The 18,226-nt window shown below is 43.7% G+C and overlaps 1 protein-coding gene across 3 annotated transcripts in view; it reads left to right on the forward strand.

Moving 5' to 3' along the window:
* Positions 1-18,226, forward strand: part of STXBP4 (syntaxin binding protein 4) — a 324,772-nt gene that overhangs the window by 73,967 nt on the left and 232,579 nt on the right. For all 3 annotated transcript variants that reach the window (XM_029600671.1, XM_029600672.1, XM_029600673.1), the window contains exon 7: positions 7,109-7,203. In XM_029600671.1, coding sequence (XP_029456531.1) covers positions 7,109-7,203 — 95 coding nt within the window. The remainder of the gene's footprint in view (positions 1-7,108; positions 7,204-18,226) is intronic.

Genomic DNA, 18,226 nt, shown 5'->3' on the forward strand with positions numbered 1-18,226 from the left:
CAGATAAAAGTGTGATTCGTTTTCATCACTATTACCTTAGAAAATCATATGGACTCTAAATAGTTAGAATGGTATATTTCAGTGCAATTTGAAGGTGATCCGCAATGGAACAATTTCTGCCAAAATACATTAGATATCATTAATAGTGGTCTTTCTTTGTGCACATTAAAAAAGAAAATAATAAAATGAATAAGATACAAACTGACCTTTTTCATTCAGTGAAAACTTTGACATGTAGGCTCCATACATCTAATGGTGCCTAACGTAACAATGCAAAAGTTGTGGAATAAATTGACATAAAGAAAAGCACAGAAAAAATACTTTTTATCATTCACTTATGCTGGTTCAAATTAATGTGTATACAATTACTAGTGGTGCTTTGTGGTGAATAATATTATGAGTTGGTCCCGGTGAATAAATACAGTCTATTTAGAGAAAACTGGAGAGTGTTGGACTAACGTCAGTCATTGTCACAATGTGTAAAAAAAAAACATTGCTTTACTGACAAATACACCTCAATGCTCCGCTCGCATAAACTATAGACTCAAGTGTCGAAGTGGGACATCATGGAAAGATATAAAGTCATCTATCTAAACTATTTAATATATACTTCGTGTCTTTATAAAAACAACAAATGTGATTGTAAGCAAAAGATCACATTTAAAATAATATTAGCACCATCAGGTCAGCCGGATGCTGTGAACCCACTAGTATAACCCGCTAGTACCGAATGACAACAGGCACAAAAAATATTGTAATTAATAAACCATGTACAAGACAGCAATAGAGTTTAGTAAATTAAAAAATAAGCAAAAGATCGCATATAAAATTGTGTTGGCGCCATCGGGTCAGCCGGACGCTTAAAAACCCTCTTGTGTACCGAGTGACAACAGGCACAAGATAAAATGTTGTAAACAATGTACAAGACAACAAAAGAGTTTTGTGAATTCAAAAAATATGAGTGAAATGACCTTGCATTCCATGCTGGATATACAGTCTCCACTCGTAAGAACAAATGTTTGAACATTGTCAATGGAGCGCATTTAAAGGTAAAATTGCCGCCAAAACGCTTGTCAATCATTCGTTGAAAAAAATTTTTGTTCAAAAGTTTTGCAACTAATAAAATGGTAAAAATAAGTATCAAAAATGCTATACGTATGAAACTTAACTCTCATTGGCAAAAAAATTAAAAAGAATACTTTAATTTTAAATGGATTTAAATGAACCAGCAAAAACTGTCAATCATTCTGGAGGTGTGTCCTGGTACCTCGGTTAGTATGAAATGTTAAGACCATTAGTGTATCGATACAATGTACACAAAGATAAAAAATAATAAAAAATATAATTAAAACTCCATATAATTGCATGTGTCATATGACCACTGAAAAAGTATTAAAAATTAAAAAAATGTTGTAATTAAAAAATATTTAAAAAAATTTTTACATTGCGGATCTGTGAGATACTTATAAAACAGACACCATACTTCTTAATCTCGAAAAAAAACAACCCTACCTCCTCGCTCTTCTTGACCTATCCGCCGCATTTGACACAGTCAACCATACCATACTACTCGAGCGGCTATCCGACATAGGAATTCAAGGAGAAGCACATAGCTGGTTCCAATCGTTCCTGGAGAACAGATTCTACAAAGTAAAAATCAACAATGAAGAATCGCATCCTATCAAATCAACTCGAGGAGTACCACAAGGATCATCTCTCTCTCCTACGCTATTTAATATTTACTTGCTTCCACTCTGCCACTTACTCTCTAACCTCAAGCTAAAACATTATATTTTCGCTGATGACATTCAGATTCTCATGCCCATCACAGAATCACTACAAAAAACTTGGGCGCATTGGAATATCTGCTTACAAACCATCAACTCTCTCCTATCCAGCTTGAACCTCATACTTAATCCAAACAAGACAGAAATCCTCATCATCTCACCAGACGAAAATCACACCCCTACCAACTTTCAAAGCGTAACTCAATTCTCATATCCAAACACTAACCTATCCACCTCCGTCAGAGACCTGGCGGTGCGTCTCGACAACAAATTTAACCTAAAATCCTTCATAAACAACACAACTAAAGAATGCTATTTCAAACTCCAAGTGTTGAAAAATCTCAAACCTCTTCTTTACTTCAGTGACTTCCGGCTAGTAGTCCAGTCTTTAATTCTGTCTAAGCTGGACTACTGCAACTCACTACTGCTAGGTCTCCCAGCTTTATCCACCAGACCATTACAGATGGTACAGAATGCAGCAGCAAGGCTACTCACCAACACTAATAAAAGAGCCCACATAACACCTATTCTTCACAGCCTACACTGGCTTCTTATAAAAGCTAGAATCACCTACAAGACACTATCAATGATCCACAAGGATATAATGTGCATCGCCCACCTGAATCTAAATTCGCATCTCCGCCTCCACACATCTCAAAGACCCATCAGGCACAACTACAAAGGTTCCTTATATGCTCCCCTGATCAAAACCACATTAACAAAACGAGCACTCTCAACAGCCGGACCCACACTCTGGAACTCACTACCGCCAGACCTACGCCAAGAGACCTGCCATCTAACTTTTAAGAAAAATCTAAAAACGTGGCTTTTCAGGCAAACATATACAGAATCACAAGTTTACTTAGACACCGGCCAAAAAGAAAAATAGCCCAAACACCAGATCCTAGTTTCACCTATACCCCCTTCAAGACCCAACCACGTCAGATCTGAACTTCTCACCTGTTTAAGACTTCTTCTCTGATTCATCAGTCTTCCTTAACTCATGCATTTCTCGCATATTTTGCACATCAACATGGTCTATGTACCCTCATATCACAATTTAGTCTACCCTTTAATTTTTTCTAGATATTTATTCTCGCTATAAACATGCCGAACATTTACCTACGTCCTGTTGACGAGTTACTATTATTATTATCTATGTAATATTTAATTTATTATTAATATCTATATGTTATAGGTTATATGCTATATGTTATACGTTATATGTTAAGAAACGCTGTTCCATGTAACGCCTTTTGTGCGAAAGTTTTGTTATATGTAAACTGATTCGATACTTGTATTGAGAATGTTGGTATATAAAAATCCTAAATAAATAAATAAATAAATAAAACAGAAATAAAAATAAATAAGTACTAAGGTGTAAAAAATATTGAAATAAAATCATTGCTATAAATGTATAATTGGGTAAGATTCAACTGTAAAATGATAAAAAAATCTATTAATATGTTAACAGTAATGGATAATATGAATGGACCTTATAGAAAAACAGTGTAATCAATTTCAGCATTCAAACCTTTTGGATTCTTAGTTTCAAATTCATATATATACTTTTGCTCTAATTGTAGTAACAGATGATCTAAATTGCCTCCTCGCCATTTAGTACAGGTTTTTGAATAACACAAAATTTGTACTCGTTGAATTTATGGTTGTATTGTATAGAATGTTCTACTAACAGTTTGGATGCTACAGATCAGTTAATGTTACTTTTGTGCTCTATAATCCTTTTGTTAAATTCTCTGATAGTCTTACCTATATAAAGTTTATTACAAGGACAAATCACTGCATAAATAACTCCCTTCCTTTTGCAATTGGTAAAAGTTTGAAATCTAAAAATCCTATTTTGTCCCAGTATAATTAATTGATCTGTTTTGATATTAACATTACAAACGGAGCATTTGCCACATGGGCGGTGGCCAGGTGGTCTGCTGTCACTAATTGGTTTTTGAGGTAATGCTGACGGTGCTATTAAATCTTTTAAGTTCTTATCACGTTTATTGGCAACCATTAGTTCTCTGTCTTTAAAAGTTGGTAATACCTGTATAACGGGCCAGAATTTTTTGAAGAGTGTTAACAATATTAAATGACATGAGAATAGGTGAGTGGGCATACAGTGCAGTCTGTTATTTTTTTATCTTTCTTTATGAGTAGATCCAATCTTTTGTGTTTTAACGCTTTTGCATAACCTTTTTATACGTTTCATTGGATATTCTCTGTCTATAAATCTTTGTTTCATTTCAATTGACCTTTCATAAAATGTGGATTCATCAGCACAAAGTCTCCGTAGTAAAGATACGCGCGCAACCCCCAAAAACTTACCCCTGCCTCCCCGCGTGTGCCGAGCCTATCTTGCATAGGCTCGGCACGCAAGCCCCGGGGCTTGAAAAAAGTGGGCGTTCCGGGGGCGGGGCCATGGGCGGGGTGCCGGCCCGGGGGCGGGACCGAGGCCTCCGCCAGGGGATGGAGAGCCAGCGTGCGCAAGTTATGCCTGCCCGGAGGCAGGCGTAACTTCGTCGATAAAGGTTAGGAGGGGGATTTAGGTAGGGCTGGGGGGTGGGTTAGATAGGGGAAGGTGGGGGGAGGTGGAAGGAAAGTTCCCTCCGAGGCCCCTCCGATTTCGGAGCGGCCTCGAAGGGAATGGAGGCAGGCTGCTTGGCTCGGCGCGCACAGTTTGCACAATTGTGCACCCCCCTGCGCGCGCCGTCCCTGGATTTTATAACATGCGGTCGGCAGCACACTCGTGTTATAAAATTGGGTGTAGATTTGTTCGCGCTGGGTTGCGCGAACAAATCTGCATCCGCACATACCTTTAAAGATTTGCCCCTTAGCTCTAAAGTCAACTGAGGGGCTCACAATGCAGAGTCTGTGTGGGGAATTCCCGCACATGCTCAGTAGAACAAAAGCTCTATGAGCTAAAAGAGAAGGGTCTGTTCAATGCTGTCTGATGACGTCACCCTCGTATCATGACTAATTTATCCTGCTGTCTACAGAGAACCCCATTTACTGTAATAAGCAAACTTGCTTTTCCTCTCATTTCAGGGTCTCGCAGAAAACTGGGTACTGAGGAGATTGCTGTATTTATTATTTACAACTGAAAGAGATGGTGAATAAGGGCCCTGAAAAAGCCCACTATGGGAGACAGCCCATACCATCTGAAAAGTTAGTATTTGAACCTCTTGTCAATAGAGGGCTAATAATCAACATTCCCTGTACGTACCCGGATCAGTCCAGACTCCTGGGTTTTGCCCCCGCACCAGCAGTTGGAGACGGAGAAAGTTCTGACAGACTCTGCCTTATATACCTAGTTGTCACCCACAGTCTATCAGTATTACTCTGTCTCCAGCAGATGGTAGGAGTGTTCAACCCACAGTCTGTGCGACTTAGTGTGATTCTTAGCTTCAGGTGGCCAAAAATATTTTAGGTTAATTTTCAGTTTGAGAGAACTTTAAAAAAAAAAAATGAGTATACTACAAAAGACAGCAAAGCAACGAAGGAAGATCTCTTCAGCCTCCCCAAGGGAAGGCCCATCCCCCCTGGTTTGTGAGGCAGCTACGGCTGTGGTCGAGGACCCGATAGCCATATTATTGCAGCTTAGAGGTTGACACCAGGGAGCCCGGCTCACTCACCCCAGGAGACCTAGCAGCAGGACCTTGGCTGTTCCGGGCAAGTAAAAAAAAAAAAAGTTTCTGTTTTTTTGTCAGCTCTCCCTTCCCTCCTGCAGTACTTTCTTTTTCCCGCTCGTGGCGTTTAAAAAAAAAAAAAAAAAGATTTTGAATTTTATTTCTCTCTTGTCGGCCTGACATGCCGCGGAGGTCAGCGTGTGGCTCTCAAGGGAGAGTCTCTGCTTGCCTCCCCGGTGGGGAAGGCCCGTCTATTTCAGCCGCGAAGGATGCGAGTCGGCTGGCTCTCACAGCCCCGAAGCCTCGGTGTGGCTGCTCTCCTACTTCAGACCCATTTCGCTGCAGTGCAGGTACGGAAGCGTTGCTGAGTACCATGCGAGCAGCGACACAGCAGGCCATGCAGGGAGCATCTGATCCTCCTCCCTTGTCACCACAGCCAGCAGTTCCTGGAAGGGGACAAGCCGCGCGAAGATGCATCAGGCTCAGATGAGGAGAGCCTCGAGGAGGCCTCAAATTCCTCTTCTGGCGAAGATCTTGAGAAGATGGCAACAGAAGAAAGAGACTTATCTTCACTTTCCAATTCAGGTGGATCATCAACGCTTCCTCTGATTTGCAATGCTGGATCAGCATTTTCAATTCAAGCACTGCCCCTTGGGCTAGCGTCAGCCCCATAGCCTTTTCAAAGGTAATGGAGATAGTGGCAACAATATTGTGCAAGAATAAGTCGCTTCACCCATAGCTGGACGAAGGGGTGTCGCTTCAGTTTTGGGCTCTAATCTTACATTGGAATCATCCATTAGAACCTTTTCCAAGATGTTGATGTGGTTAGACATACATATATATTTTAATCTACATGTACCGGATACCTGCAGGTTATAAAATATTGTAGTAGATCTCCATGCAGCCATATACAGGGGTGCGCGGAGTTCTTTGAAGTTTAACCTATAAGGATTTTTTCTGGTTTTATGCCTACATGATTGACAAAAAGTCTATGCCTGACTGGAAAGCATGGATGCACAGTATATCATATACAGTATGTTCGATGTGCTCCAGATCAGATCATCAGATTATGTTATTTGAGGGTCGCAAGCATACACATGCTCCTGCATGGAGTGATATTTCTATCTTTAGTGAACAAGACCTTTCGTCTCTTAGTAGAAAATAAATTCCTTCCTACTGTACTGTACATTGCTGTGGATAATGATGTACAGCAGTTTACCATCACGCTGCATTTAGCTTTCAATATCCATACAGTTTTTCTCCATATTTTCATAACCATTTTAGTAATGCTTTTACAGATAGTATATCCAGTAACTTCAATTTCACATGTGTAACCTTGTATTGCAATGTGTTATGATCTTTATTTACAGAGTTACATAATTTCCCTGGTTTTCCTTGACATAGAAGAATAATTAGATTTTTGTGCATTTGATAAAGTCACTTTATGATCGTTATTTGTGAACTGCAAGTGCATTTATAGTACTTTTGTCAGTTCTTTAGCCATTTTAAATTCTTTATAGGGTGTAAAGATTATTGGCAAGACAAACAAGAATTTTGTCAATTAGATGATGACAGTCATTGTAGTTATTTTAAACTGCAGGAGCTCAGAAACACATCCTGCAGAAAAAAACAACCAAGTTCCAATTAAATGGTCCAATTAACACACTCCCTGTTGTCTCTTAGCTGTTGCCCCCAACCGGACAGAAGATTATGGATTGCCAGGAAGGAAGATTTCCCTAAATCCCACTGTTCGACTCAAAGTAGAGAAACTTGAAATGGTACATTTTATTAACAGCTTTTCTAGTCCTTTTTATATACAATTAAGGAGAAAAAAAGAGCATGAGAAAATGTCAAGGAAAATAGCCTTTCCTCTCTTTCAACCGCAATGACTTATGAACAAGAATGCATTTTTTAAATAATTTTTAAGGAACCATAGATGTTACCATAGATGTTATAGTATCTTCTATAACAGTGTAAATTTTAATGTGGTACAAATAAGAATATGCTTTTACAGGCTATCTATAATACACAGTTTAATGCTATGCAACCTGTCTGGTTGGAGAGAAAAAAGTATGCATTCCCTAGTAATGCCTTGTCTCATATTGTTTTGGAATGCTTGACTATTCTTTTATAATAAAAAACCTAAAGTGATACAGAAGTCTGTATTCAGATACAGTCCAGATAACTAAGTTAGCCGGATAAACTTATCCGGCTAACTTTGGAGGCATGTTCAATAGTGCAGCCATACTATTGACTATAGCTGGATATCTTAATTAGTTAGCCAGCTAACTTTAGGACAGCTATTTAGCTCAGCCAGACTTAACCAGCTAAATCATCTGGCTAACTTTGAATATCGGAGATAGCCAGTTAACTTAGCTGGCTAACTCAGCTCCTCCCAGTTATGCCCACTGTATTGCCTGTAATTTATCTGGCTAAAGTCTAGCATCCTAACTTATTAGCCAGCTAGAATTTAGCTGGATAAGAGCTGAATATACTTGGGTAAACCATTTAGACAGATATTTATTATGTTATCTGTCTAAATGGCTTTTGAATAAGGACCTCACAATAAATAAATAAATTATAATTTTAGCTTATGATATCATTAAGTCATTCTGGGGAGGATATTAACTCCATTTGGTAGGAGATAAGCAAATGTCTTTTCCATGGGTGATTGTAAATCTGAGCTTGCAGGGTCTGACTTGTGATATTTCTTGGAAAGCGTGATTTGTCAGGCTTATTTGTGCTTTGCACAAGTGTTAATCAGAGGACTGACTCGTACACTTACTGTAGAATATAATATGTAATGCACAGAGGTAAGTACAACAGGACAGATAAAATAGGTGGAGGCGTGGCTGTATATATTAAGAATGGCATACAGTCAAGCAAGATAAAAGTTTTGCAGGAAGCAAACTGTACTCTTGAATCTCTATGGATAGAAATTCCAAGGACAAAAGGAAAGCATATAGTAGTAGGGATATATTACTGCCTGCCAGGACAAGGAAAGTTGCTATAAAATGCTAACAGAAATTAGACAGGCTAGTAAAATGGGTAACAATCACCCAAGTATTGATTGGCTAAATGTCACATCAGGAGATGCAAGGAAGGTAAAGTTCTTCGATGCCATCAATGATTGCTTCATACAGCAGTTCCCTGTACGTACCCAGCTCAGTCCAGACAGTGGGTTGAGCCTCCTGTCCAGCAGAGGGAGACAGAGAAAAACTGAAAAGGTATCCTATATCAGGACAGTGCTCACCCTGCGTCCCTTCAGTATTTCTCTGTCTCCCACAGAGGCAGGCGGTTGAACCTGCGGTTCCCTTGTTTTCTCTGTTTTCCATACTGTGGTAATTTCTTTCTTTCTCCTTCTGATTGTTTCCAGGATCAAGCAAGTATTGATTAATTTCTATATGTAAAAAAAAAAAAAAAAAAAGAATTTAAAGGAAATCAAATTTCTTGTCTGTGAGACAGCTCTGTCTCACAGCTCTTACAGGGTCCCAGGGGGATTTTCCCCTTGAGTACTCAGCCTGGGACCCCTCTTCCCGGTGACCACTTGCCTGGCTTAAAGGGGTGATACTGGTGGTCCAGTCAATCCCCCCTTTTTGCGCCTGCCTCAGGTCTTTTAGCAGAGAGGCTTCCATTCCTCTGCTCGTTTCTTTGAAAAAAAAAAAAAGACCATCGGAGGCACAGCTTACCCACGCTTTTCATTGCAGGCTCCAGCAAGTAAGCAGCCGGGGAAGTGATTACTGGTGGTCCAGTCCCTCTCTTCACCCAATGTGTTTCTAAGCACTGTTTAAAACAAAACAAAACAAAAAACAACAATTTTTCTTTTTTGATCAGCTGCAATCCAGGACCCCTGCCCACCTGAATCACCACGTTTTTGGTCGATTTCGTGTTTTGTGAGCCGTTTTTCCCCCTACCATGCCGTGGCCATCCTGGTGTATAGCATGTATAGCGCGGTTTTCTAGGACTGGGATTTGCTCGAGGTGCCTTCCGGGGGGGGGGGGGGGGGGGGGGGCAGCTCTTTTTCAGGGTCTGCAGCAACAGCCAAGCCTCGTGGGGCTCAAAAACGTCAGGCTCCGCAGGAGCTCAGACCTGGTCCTTTCTCCCTCAGTGCAGAGACGGCAGCCATCTTAAGCACATGTCATGCAGCTCAGGCAAGGGCTGTGGGAGAAGGGGAGCTTCCTCCAACATTGTATCCAGTCCCTGCAACTCCTGATGAGAATGCAGATCACGATCAGGTTTTTTACAGGAGGACCCTGCTTTTCCAGATCAGGATGTTGATTCTGATTCCTTTTCTTTAGATTTTGGCCTCCTTATGCATAAAGCCTTTTTGTCTTCCAGGTCTCTGCAAGGTGGTGCCTTGCCAGTCAGAGCTATGCAGGGACTGCCCCCCAAGGTAGCCAAGCATGCCGATGTTCCCGCATCTCTAAGGGTCGCGAAGTTAAAAGGCGCGGTGGTTCAGGAGGGTCTGCCACTCCGGACGTGCCGGGCAGTGTGGCTGCAGGTGCAGGAGCCTCTCCTCCCCCTCCCGCAGGGGGCAGCATGGATGAGGAGCAAGGGAAACAGGCTTCTTTGGAGGGTGATGACCCTCAGGTGGTACGTCTGTTCCAGAGGGAGGAGTTGGAACCTCTCATTCCTGCAGTCCTGGCGGAGTTCGGGGTTCGATCTCCACAGCCTGTAGCAGTCTCGTGCAGCAGGCAAGCCTCAGGTGGGTTCAAAAATTACTCAGCACCCAGGACCTCCTGTCTGCAGATGTGGAACAGGCAGAAAGGCTGGAAGGCGCGATTGCGTTTAGGGCTGATGCTCTCTATGATCTCCTCAGGGTGCAAGCCAGAGCTATGGTCTCAGTGGTGTCAGCCAGGCGATTGGGCTGCAGACTCCTCTTCTACATCGTTGTTGGGCACTCTACCCTTCAAGGGTAAGTTACTTTTTGGCGAAGACCTGGACCAGCTTATCAAATCCTTCGGTGACAACAAGGTTCATAAGCTACCGGAGGACCGCCCCAAGCAGTCCAAATCCTTTTTTTCCGTCACGCTCTCGTTTCCGGGGGCAGCGCAGGTACAACAGGCCGTGTGGAGCTTTTCAACGAAACACCTCCACTAGGTCTCTAGCATGGTCTCACTCCTTTCGAGGCAGATGGCCCTTCCGAGACGGTACCCATCAAGGCACCGCCGCAAAGTTCTCACAATGAGATACGGCCGGCCCATTCCTCCGTTCCAGACTTAGGTGGTCGGCTGCCCCTATTTTATGACGAATGAGCCAAAATTACTTCGGATCAGTGGGTCCTCGAAGTCATTGAAAGAGGCTATGTGTTAGTTTGCTCGGGATCTCCTGCAGAACTCGGAAGAGCTCAGCGGTGTGCCAGACTCTCAACAGGCTTCACGTGCTCGGTGCCATCATCCCAGTCCCCCTCCAAGAACAGGGATCTGGCCAGTATTCCATCTACTTTGTTGTCCCCAAAAAGGACGGCTCCTTTCAACCGATCCTGGACCTCAAGAGAGTCAACAAGGCCCTCAAGGTTCCCCATTTTCGGATGGATACCCTGAAGGCGGTCATAGCGACGGTTCGTACAGGGGAGTTCCTTGCCTCTCTCGACCTTACGGAGGCCTACCTTCACATCCCGGTCCGCCAGGAACACCAGAGATTTCTTCGTCTCAACATCCTGGGATGACATTTTCAGTTTCAAGCACTCTCATTCGGTCTCGCCACCACGCCACGCACATTTACCAAGATCATGGTGGTAGTGGCGGCCTTCCTCCGGTGGGAGGGAGTCCTAGTCCACCCGTACCTGGACGATTGGCTCATTTGGGCAAAGTCGAAGGACCTGTGCGTGATAGCGGTCAACGGGGATTTGTCTGTTCTCACCTCCCTCGGGTGGATAGTCAATTTCTCAAAGAGCAACCTCAAGCCCTCTCAGGTCCTCGAATTCTTAGGAGTATGCTTCGACACTCGTGTGGGCAAAGTTTTTTGTTACCCGAGGCCCATGCACTCAAGCTCATGGGTCAAGTCCAACATCTATTATCTCTCACGGTCCCCACAGCCTGGGATTATTTCCAGGTTCTGGGCACTATGGCTTCAACTATGGATTTGGTTCCCTGGGCCTTTGCGCATATGGGTCCTTTGCAGAAAGCTTTGCTATCCTGCTGGAAGCCGGTCTCGGAGGAGTTTCAGACACCCTTACCACTTTCCGATGTTACCATCGACAGCATGCAGTGGTGGCTCTCTCTCGCCCACCTGTTGAAGGGGATGCCCTTGCAGACACCTTAGTAGATTGTTGTGACAACAGATGCCAGCCTCTCCGGCTGGGGAGCAGTGTGTCAGAATCAGTCTACCCAGGGACGATGGACACCAATCCAGTCTCAGTGGCACATCAATCGTCTGGAGACCCAAGAGGTCCATCTGGCTCTCAAGACTTTTCTGCCCTTGATCTATCGCAAAGCTGTGCGAGTCCTCTCCGACAATTCCACCACGGTAGCTTACATCAATCACCAGGGAGGCAGCAGGAGTCGTCCGGTTGCCCTGGAAGCCAGCAAACTGCTAGCCTGGGCAGAGCCCCATCTGGAACAGTTAGTGGCCTCCCACATTGCGGGGAAGGAGAACACTCAAGCCGACTTCCTGAGTCGTCAGCATCTAGACCCTGGAGAGTGGGAGTGGTCCAGAGAGGTGATGGATTTGATCGTGCACAAGTGGGGGGTCCCTCACTTAGACCTGATGACTACTCTGAGCAATGCAAAGGCCCCCAGATTCTTCAGCCGCAGAAGGGAGCACTGCTCAGAAGGAGTGGATGAACTGGTCCTATCCTGGTCTCACAATGGTCCTCCTTTACGTGTTCCCACCTTGGCCTCTGGTGAGAAAGGTACTCAGAAGAATAGAACTCCACAGGGGGTCAGTCGTCCTCATGGCGCCAGAGTGGCCTCTGAGACCATGGTTCGCAGATCTGGTGAACTTCGCTACAGATGGTCCTCTCCGCCTCGGCCATCTGCCAAACCTGGTCCGACAGGGTCCAGTATTTTTCGATCAGGCAGATCGCTTTTGTCTAGCAGCCTGGCTTTTGAGCAGCGGCGACTAAGGAAGAAGGGTTATAAGGAGGAGGTTATTTCTACTCTGTTGTGGGCCCATAAGACTTCTACCTCTCTGGCTTATTTTCGGGTATGGAGAGTGTTTGAGACTATGGGCGCTGAATCCGGCGTTCCGGCGCATAAGGCTTCGGTGTCCCAGGTTCTCTCCTTTCTGCAGAATGGTCTCTCCAAAGGTTTGTTTTTCAATTCCTTGCGGGTACAGGTTTCGGCGCTCAGTTCCCTCCTTGGATGGGTCGATGGTTACGTGTTGGCGACCGATCCAGATGTCATTCAGTTCCTCAGGGGGGCTAAGCACTTGAACCCGCCTGCCCGGGCTACTTGTCCGTCGTGGAGCCTTAACTTGGTTCTCCGCATTCTTTGCGATGCGCCCTTTGAACCTCTTCAGCGAGCCATACTTAAGGATCTGACGCTTAAGACTGTCTTTCTGGTCTCTATTTCCTCAGCCAGGAGAGTGTCCGAGCTCCAATCCCTGTCTTGTAGGGAGCCTTTCCTTCGCTTTTCTGATTCAGGTGTTTCCCTCCAAACAGTCCCATCCTCCCTGCCAAAGGTTGTATCCTCCTTTCATGTAAATCAGTCAGTGGAGCTCTCTGCTTTTTCTCAAGAGGACATTGCGAACACGCCTGGCACGGATCTACGGCACCTTGATGTAAAGAGGGTCCTACTGCAATATTTGCAGATGACGAATGATTTTCGAGCCTCTGATCATCTCTTTGTCTTATGGAGCGGGCCGAGTAAGGGGAATAAGGCTTCTAAAGCTACTATCGCTTGCTGGCTAAGAGAGCAATTGCGTCAGCGTATATTTGTCGGGGCCGGTTGTGTCCGGAGGGCTTAAAGGCTCACTCTTTACATTCTCAGACTACGTCTTGAGCAGAGAGTCAGTCAGTCTCGCCGCAAGAAATCTGCAGAGCAGCTACTTGGAAATCCCTACATACCTTTGCGCGTCATTATCGCCTTGATGTTCAGGCGCCAGTCTTTGGCTCTTTCGGCAGACAGGTACTTCGAGCGGCACTGTCTCGGTCCCACCCTGTTTAGGGAAGCTTTGGTACATCCCACTGTCTGGACTGATCCGGGTACATACAGGGAAAGGAAAATTGGTTCTTACCTGCTAATTTTCGTTCCTGTAGTACCACGGATCAGTCCAGACTCCCACCCTGAATACATCTACATTGCTATGTCCACTCGGAGTTTTTTTTTCACAGGTTCTTTTTGGGATTCTCTACTTCCTATCTGACACTGGAAGTTCATCCGAATTGTAAGGCACCAGAGGTATCTGATATATAAATATATATATATATATACACCAAAAAACCCCCATACATTAACAAATGTATGGGAGACAACTAGCACTTTTGTAAGTTCAAAAATATTTCATAATGAAGTGTTACTTAAAAAGAATCATTCCTTTATTGAAAACTTGATCACCTATCACAATTCCACATATTGAATTTTCAACATATCACAAAATACATATACATTAAAATGTTGCATAGAGTCCACTAAAGTATATCCCTCAATTCTCTCCTACTTCTTCCCTCGACCTTACCCTAATCAGACCTTGTGCATCCTAATCCCGTTGATGTTAGTTTAGGTCTTTGTTGGTGAATACACCTCTTACATCAAAAACCTTATATATATTTCTTAGATGGTAACCCTATGTATTTCCAAAAATTATGTGTCCTTGGTGTATTCCATTCGACCAGTTCTATTATCCATCCCGACAAGGACCTCGTTTCGCCACTGCTGGCTTCTTCAGGGGAATACTCTTTTTAAGACCCAACATCAACAGATACCCATGGCTCCCACCACTCGTGTCTACAATACATGAAACAATATTACAGAAAACAAAAAATACAAATTTATCTCATACTCTACTGTGTTTATACCATATTTTATCATATTTATCCAGTTAACCCTAACTTATTGAAAACATTAAATATGTTCAAATATTAATTTATAATACCTAAATGATGATAAATCAACACTTTAATTTATAAAACCCTTATCCTAAGTCCCACTCCTACCTAAATTTGAAGGAGAGGACTCAGACACAGCACACTCAATTCACTCCGGCTCAATGGCTCCCGTTATTTATTGTGAGAAAACTCCCGAATGTGAGTGTGATCCTATTAAATGATTCAGACAAAAAGATCTTTTATATTAAACCTTCACGTTGAACTGAATTTTAACAAAAACTCTCAAAAATTAATTAGATATATGTTTACATCAGGTATAGTCTTGAGATGCTCCCACAATGAAACCATTGTAGCTTTACCTCTCCACTCTGTCAGAAGCCCGGCTCCCTTTGTATTAACCAAGAGTTTCACTTCCTGGATCTCCTCGTCTTACACCACACCTGTAAAGACCATAAAGTTCATATCCGTGCTTTTCAAGGAGTCACTGCCTTCAATATATATATATATTGATAGCTGTGTAAGAGCATTTTTCATGCATGTTTGAATTTCTTGTTTCATTTTGATAGTTACAGTTTACTTGCTTGATCTGATCCTGGTTCTCTATGCTATTTTGGCTGCTTTTATATCGATTATACTGAAGGGATGCAGGATGAGCACTGTCCTGATATAGGATACCTTTTCAGTTTTTCTCTGTCTCCCTCTGCTGGACAGGAGGCTCAGCCCACTGTCTGGACTGATCCGTGGTACTACAGGAACAAAAATTAACAGGTAAGAACCAATTTTCCTTTGGTCTTGGAAAACAATGAGATCTCATTCTCGGTGGAATGCAGAATCTAATCAAAGAGATAAAAGTGGTGAATCTACTTGGCTGCATTGAACATACTGTAATTAAATTTGACATAATCATTGGAGGGTGAATACTAAGGAAAACTACTGTAGTAGTATTTAACTATAAAAAGGGAGACTGAAAAAATGAGGAAATTTGTTAGAAAAACACTAAAAGAAGAAATCTGAAAGGGTAAAAAATTGCAGGAGGTTTGGACATTGTTTAAAATTACCATCTGTTGCGCTCGGGGGTGGACCCTTGGTCCTAGAACAGTGCGGGGACTGCCCCAGGGGGCGGAGCACGGAAGGAGACAGAGGCGGTGTAGAGCTTCACCACTGGAAACGCAAGGTCCCCCCGGGAGGAGCCCATAGGGACCTGGGCCGCTTGGACTTAGGTGGGCCTCGCAGAGTCTCCTGGGAGAATGGAAGTCCGGTGTGCCCCCTGAGACTAGGGGAGCGCTATCGGGTTCGAGGCTGGAGACAGGTTGAAGCAGAGAGAACCAGTATAGTGATGGTGATGACAAGGCTAGGGACAGAGCCAGAATCAATGGACAAGGTCAGGCAGGCAAAGGTCAGAATCCAGAGGTCAGTCCGAGGAGTGGTCAACGAAGCAAGGGTCAGGAGCCGGAGGTCAGACAAGGTCAAGGAACAGGCTGAGGTCTGCGGCAGGCAGGCAGACAGGTCAGGAACAAGCTGAGGTCTTTGGCAGGCAGGCAAGTCAGGAACAAGCTGAGATCTTTACGAGTAAGTCAGTCTGGGATAAGGACAGGGAGACGGATGTAGGCACAAGCAGGATAGGAAGCAGGAACAGAACTGGAACAGAAGGATCCTGGAACGAGACTAGGGACAAGCGAGCAAGATACACGAACAAGGGCAATCTCAAGAACAAACCGACCCAATTGCCAAGGCAAGGAAATGAGGCCAGGAACTTCCTTTTAACAAGATCTCAATCAGGGTGTGCCGCGGAACTAGGACCCGCCCTGGAGCCTACATCAGAGTGGCTAGTCCGCACGCGTGCCAAGGAGAGTAGCCTGGGATGCTGAGGATGCCGAGGTTCGGCATGAGGCCTGGCGCACAGCCGCAGGCCCGGCGACCACCACAGCGGGATGCCGGGGGCCTAGCTGGACTAGCGAGGGCCGCGAGGGAGACTGAACTGGGACCTGCTGTGGAACCCCGAAGGTGAGCGGTCCCGTGCGCGGAACGGCCACGGGCGGGGCGGGTAAAACCATCCTTGAGACCCGGACAAAATATAGTCCATTCATTAAAAAGGTAGAAGAAATGACTGCTGGTGTGGTTTAATAGTGAGGTGAAAGAGGCAAAGTCCAAGGGAATCTTTCAAAAAATAGAAAATAGACCCAAATGAAGAAACTAGGGAAGAGCATAAACACTGGCAAGTTAGATGTAAAAAAGTAATTAAGCAGGCTATGGGAGAATTTGAAAAGAAGCTTGCTATAGAGGTAAAAACAAGTAAAACTTTTTCAAGTACATCCGAAAAAGAAAAGTCTATGAGGGAGTCACTTGGGCCACAAATTGACCAAGGACTAAAAGGGCTGCTCAAGGAGGACAAGTAAATAGCAGAAAAACTAAATGAATACTTTGCCCTTCTCTTTACTGAGGCGGATGTTGTGGTCATACCCCCACCAGAAACATTTTTTGATGGTGATGTCTCTAAGCAACTAAACAAAATCACTCTTTTGTTTAAATTGGTGTCAAAGTTTTTTGATGTATCTTCTGATTACCACTATATCCCAGCAAGCACTTGGCTGAAGATTTTGCCCATGCTTTCGTATCTAAAATTAATAACATCCAAGTAGTTTTGTCTCCTGGCAGGTCCCCCGATACTTCTCCCTTGTCACTGCAGATTCCCCTCACTCCCTCCTCTCCCAGGTATTCTTTAGTTACTACCAGTAAGTTTTCTGCTTTTAACAAAGTCCCTGCAGGCCAGAACTTAATATTGAGTCAGATGAGAGCTTTTTCCTCTCCTCTTGATCCTTTCCCTTTTAAGATCATGAAGAATCCTAACTTTGGCCTCCTCCTTTATCTGGCAAATATCATTAACTCCAGTCTAGATCTAGAAACGTTTGCTGATTGTTTGGAGTGTGATGACTCGCCCAGTTCTTAAGAAGCACAATCTTGATGCCAATCATTTAGACAACTTTAAGCCCATTTCTATTCTTCCCACTCTCTCTAAGATTCTGGAGAAGGTAACCTCCAATCAACTCTCTTCCATTCTGGACAGAACTTTGGTCCTCCACCCAAAGCAATCTGGATATCACAGGGGCCATAGGACTGAGTCAGCCCTCACTGTACTGATCAGTGACATAAGCTTGAATTTTGATAAAGGAGAGAAGTTCTCATGGATTTCCTTGATATGCGTGCCTTATTCAGCATGATTGATCGTCAGTTGTTGCTTAATCGCTTGTTCAAAATTGATTTTCTTGGCACTCCTTTGGTTTAAGTCCCTCCTAGAAAACAGAACATATTAAGTTTGCTGGAATGGTGCCATATTGCAGCTTCACACTCTATCCTATGGTGTTTTCCAGAGCTCAGTACTTTCACCCACTCTTTTCAATTTTTTATTATTTCCAATTGCCACATGTATCCAGAGATTAAGCTTTAGTAGCTGTCTCAATGCTGATGACATCTAGTTTGTTGTTAGCTTTGATCTCAAGTCAAAAGATCCCCTGGATAAATGTAATCTCTATTTGAATGAAGTTGCCAACTGGTTAGGTTCCTTCTTATGGCCTGGATTGGCCACTATTGGAAACAGGATGCTGGGCTTGACGGACCCTTGGTCTGACCCAGTATGGCATGTTCGTCTGTTCTTAGGAGGCATCCCATTGGCTGCACAGGCCCAAGGAGGAGGTTGCAGCCACTTGTGATTTCCAGAGGAGGAGAAGAGTGAGTGAGCATGCATGTGAGAGAGAGAGAGTGTGTGTGTGTGTGTGTATGTGTGTGTGTGTGTGTGAGCATGTGTATGAGAGAGT

The sequence above is a fragment of the Rhinatrema bivittatum genome, chromosome 4 (assembly GCF_901001135.1).
Source record: "Rhinatrema bivittatum chromosome 4, aRhiBiv1.1, whole genome shotgun sequence".
In the NCBI taxonomy this organism is placed as follows: Eukaryota; Metazoa; Chordata; class Amphibia; order Gymnophiona; family Rhinatrematidae; genus Rhinatrema; species Rhinatrema bivittatum.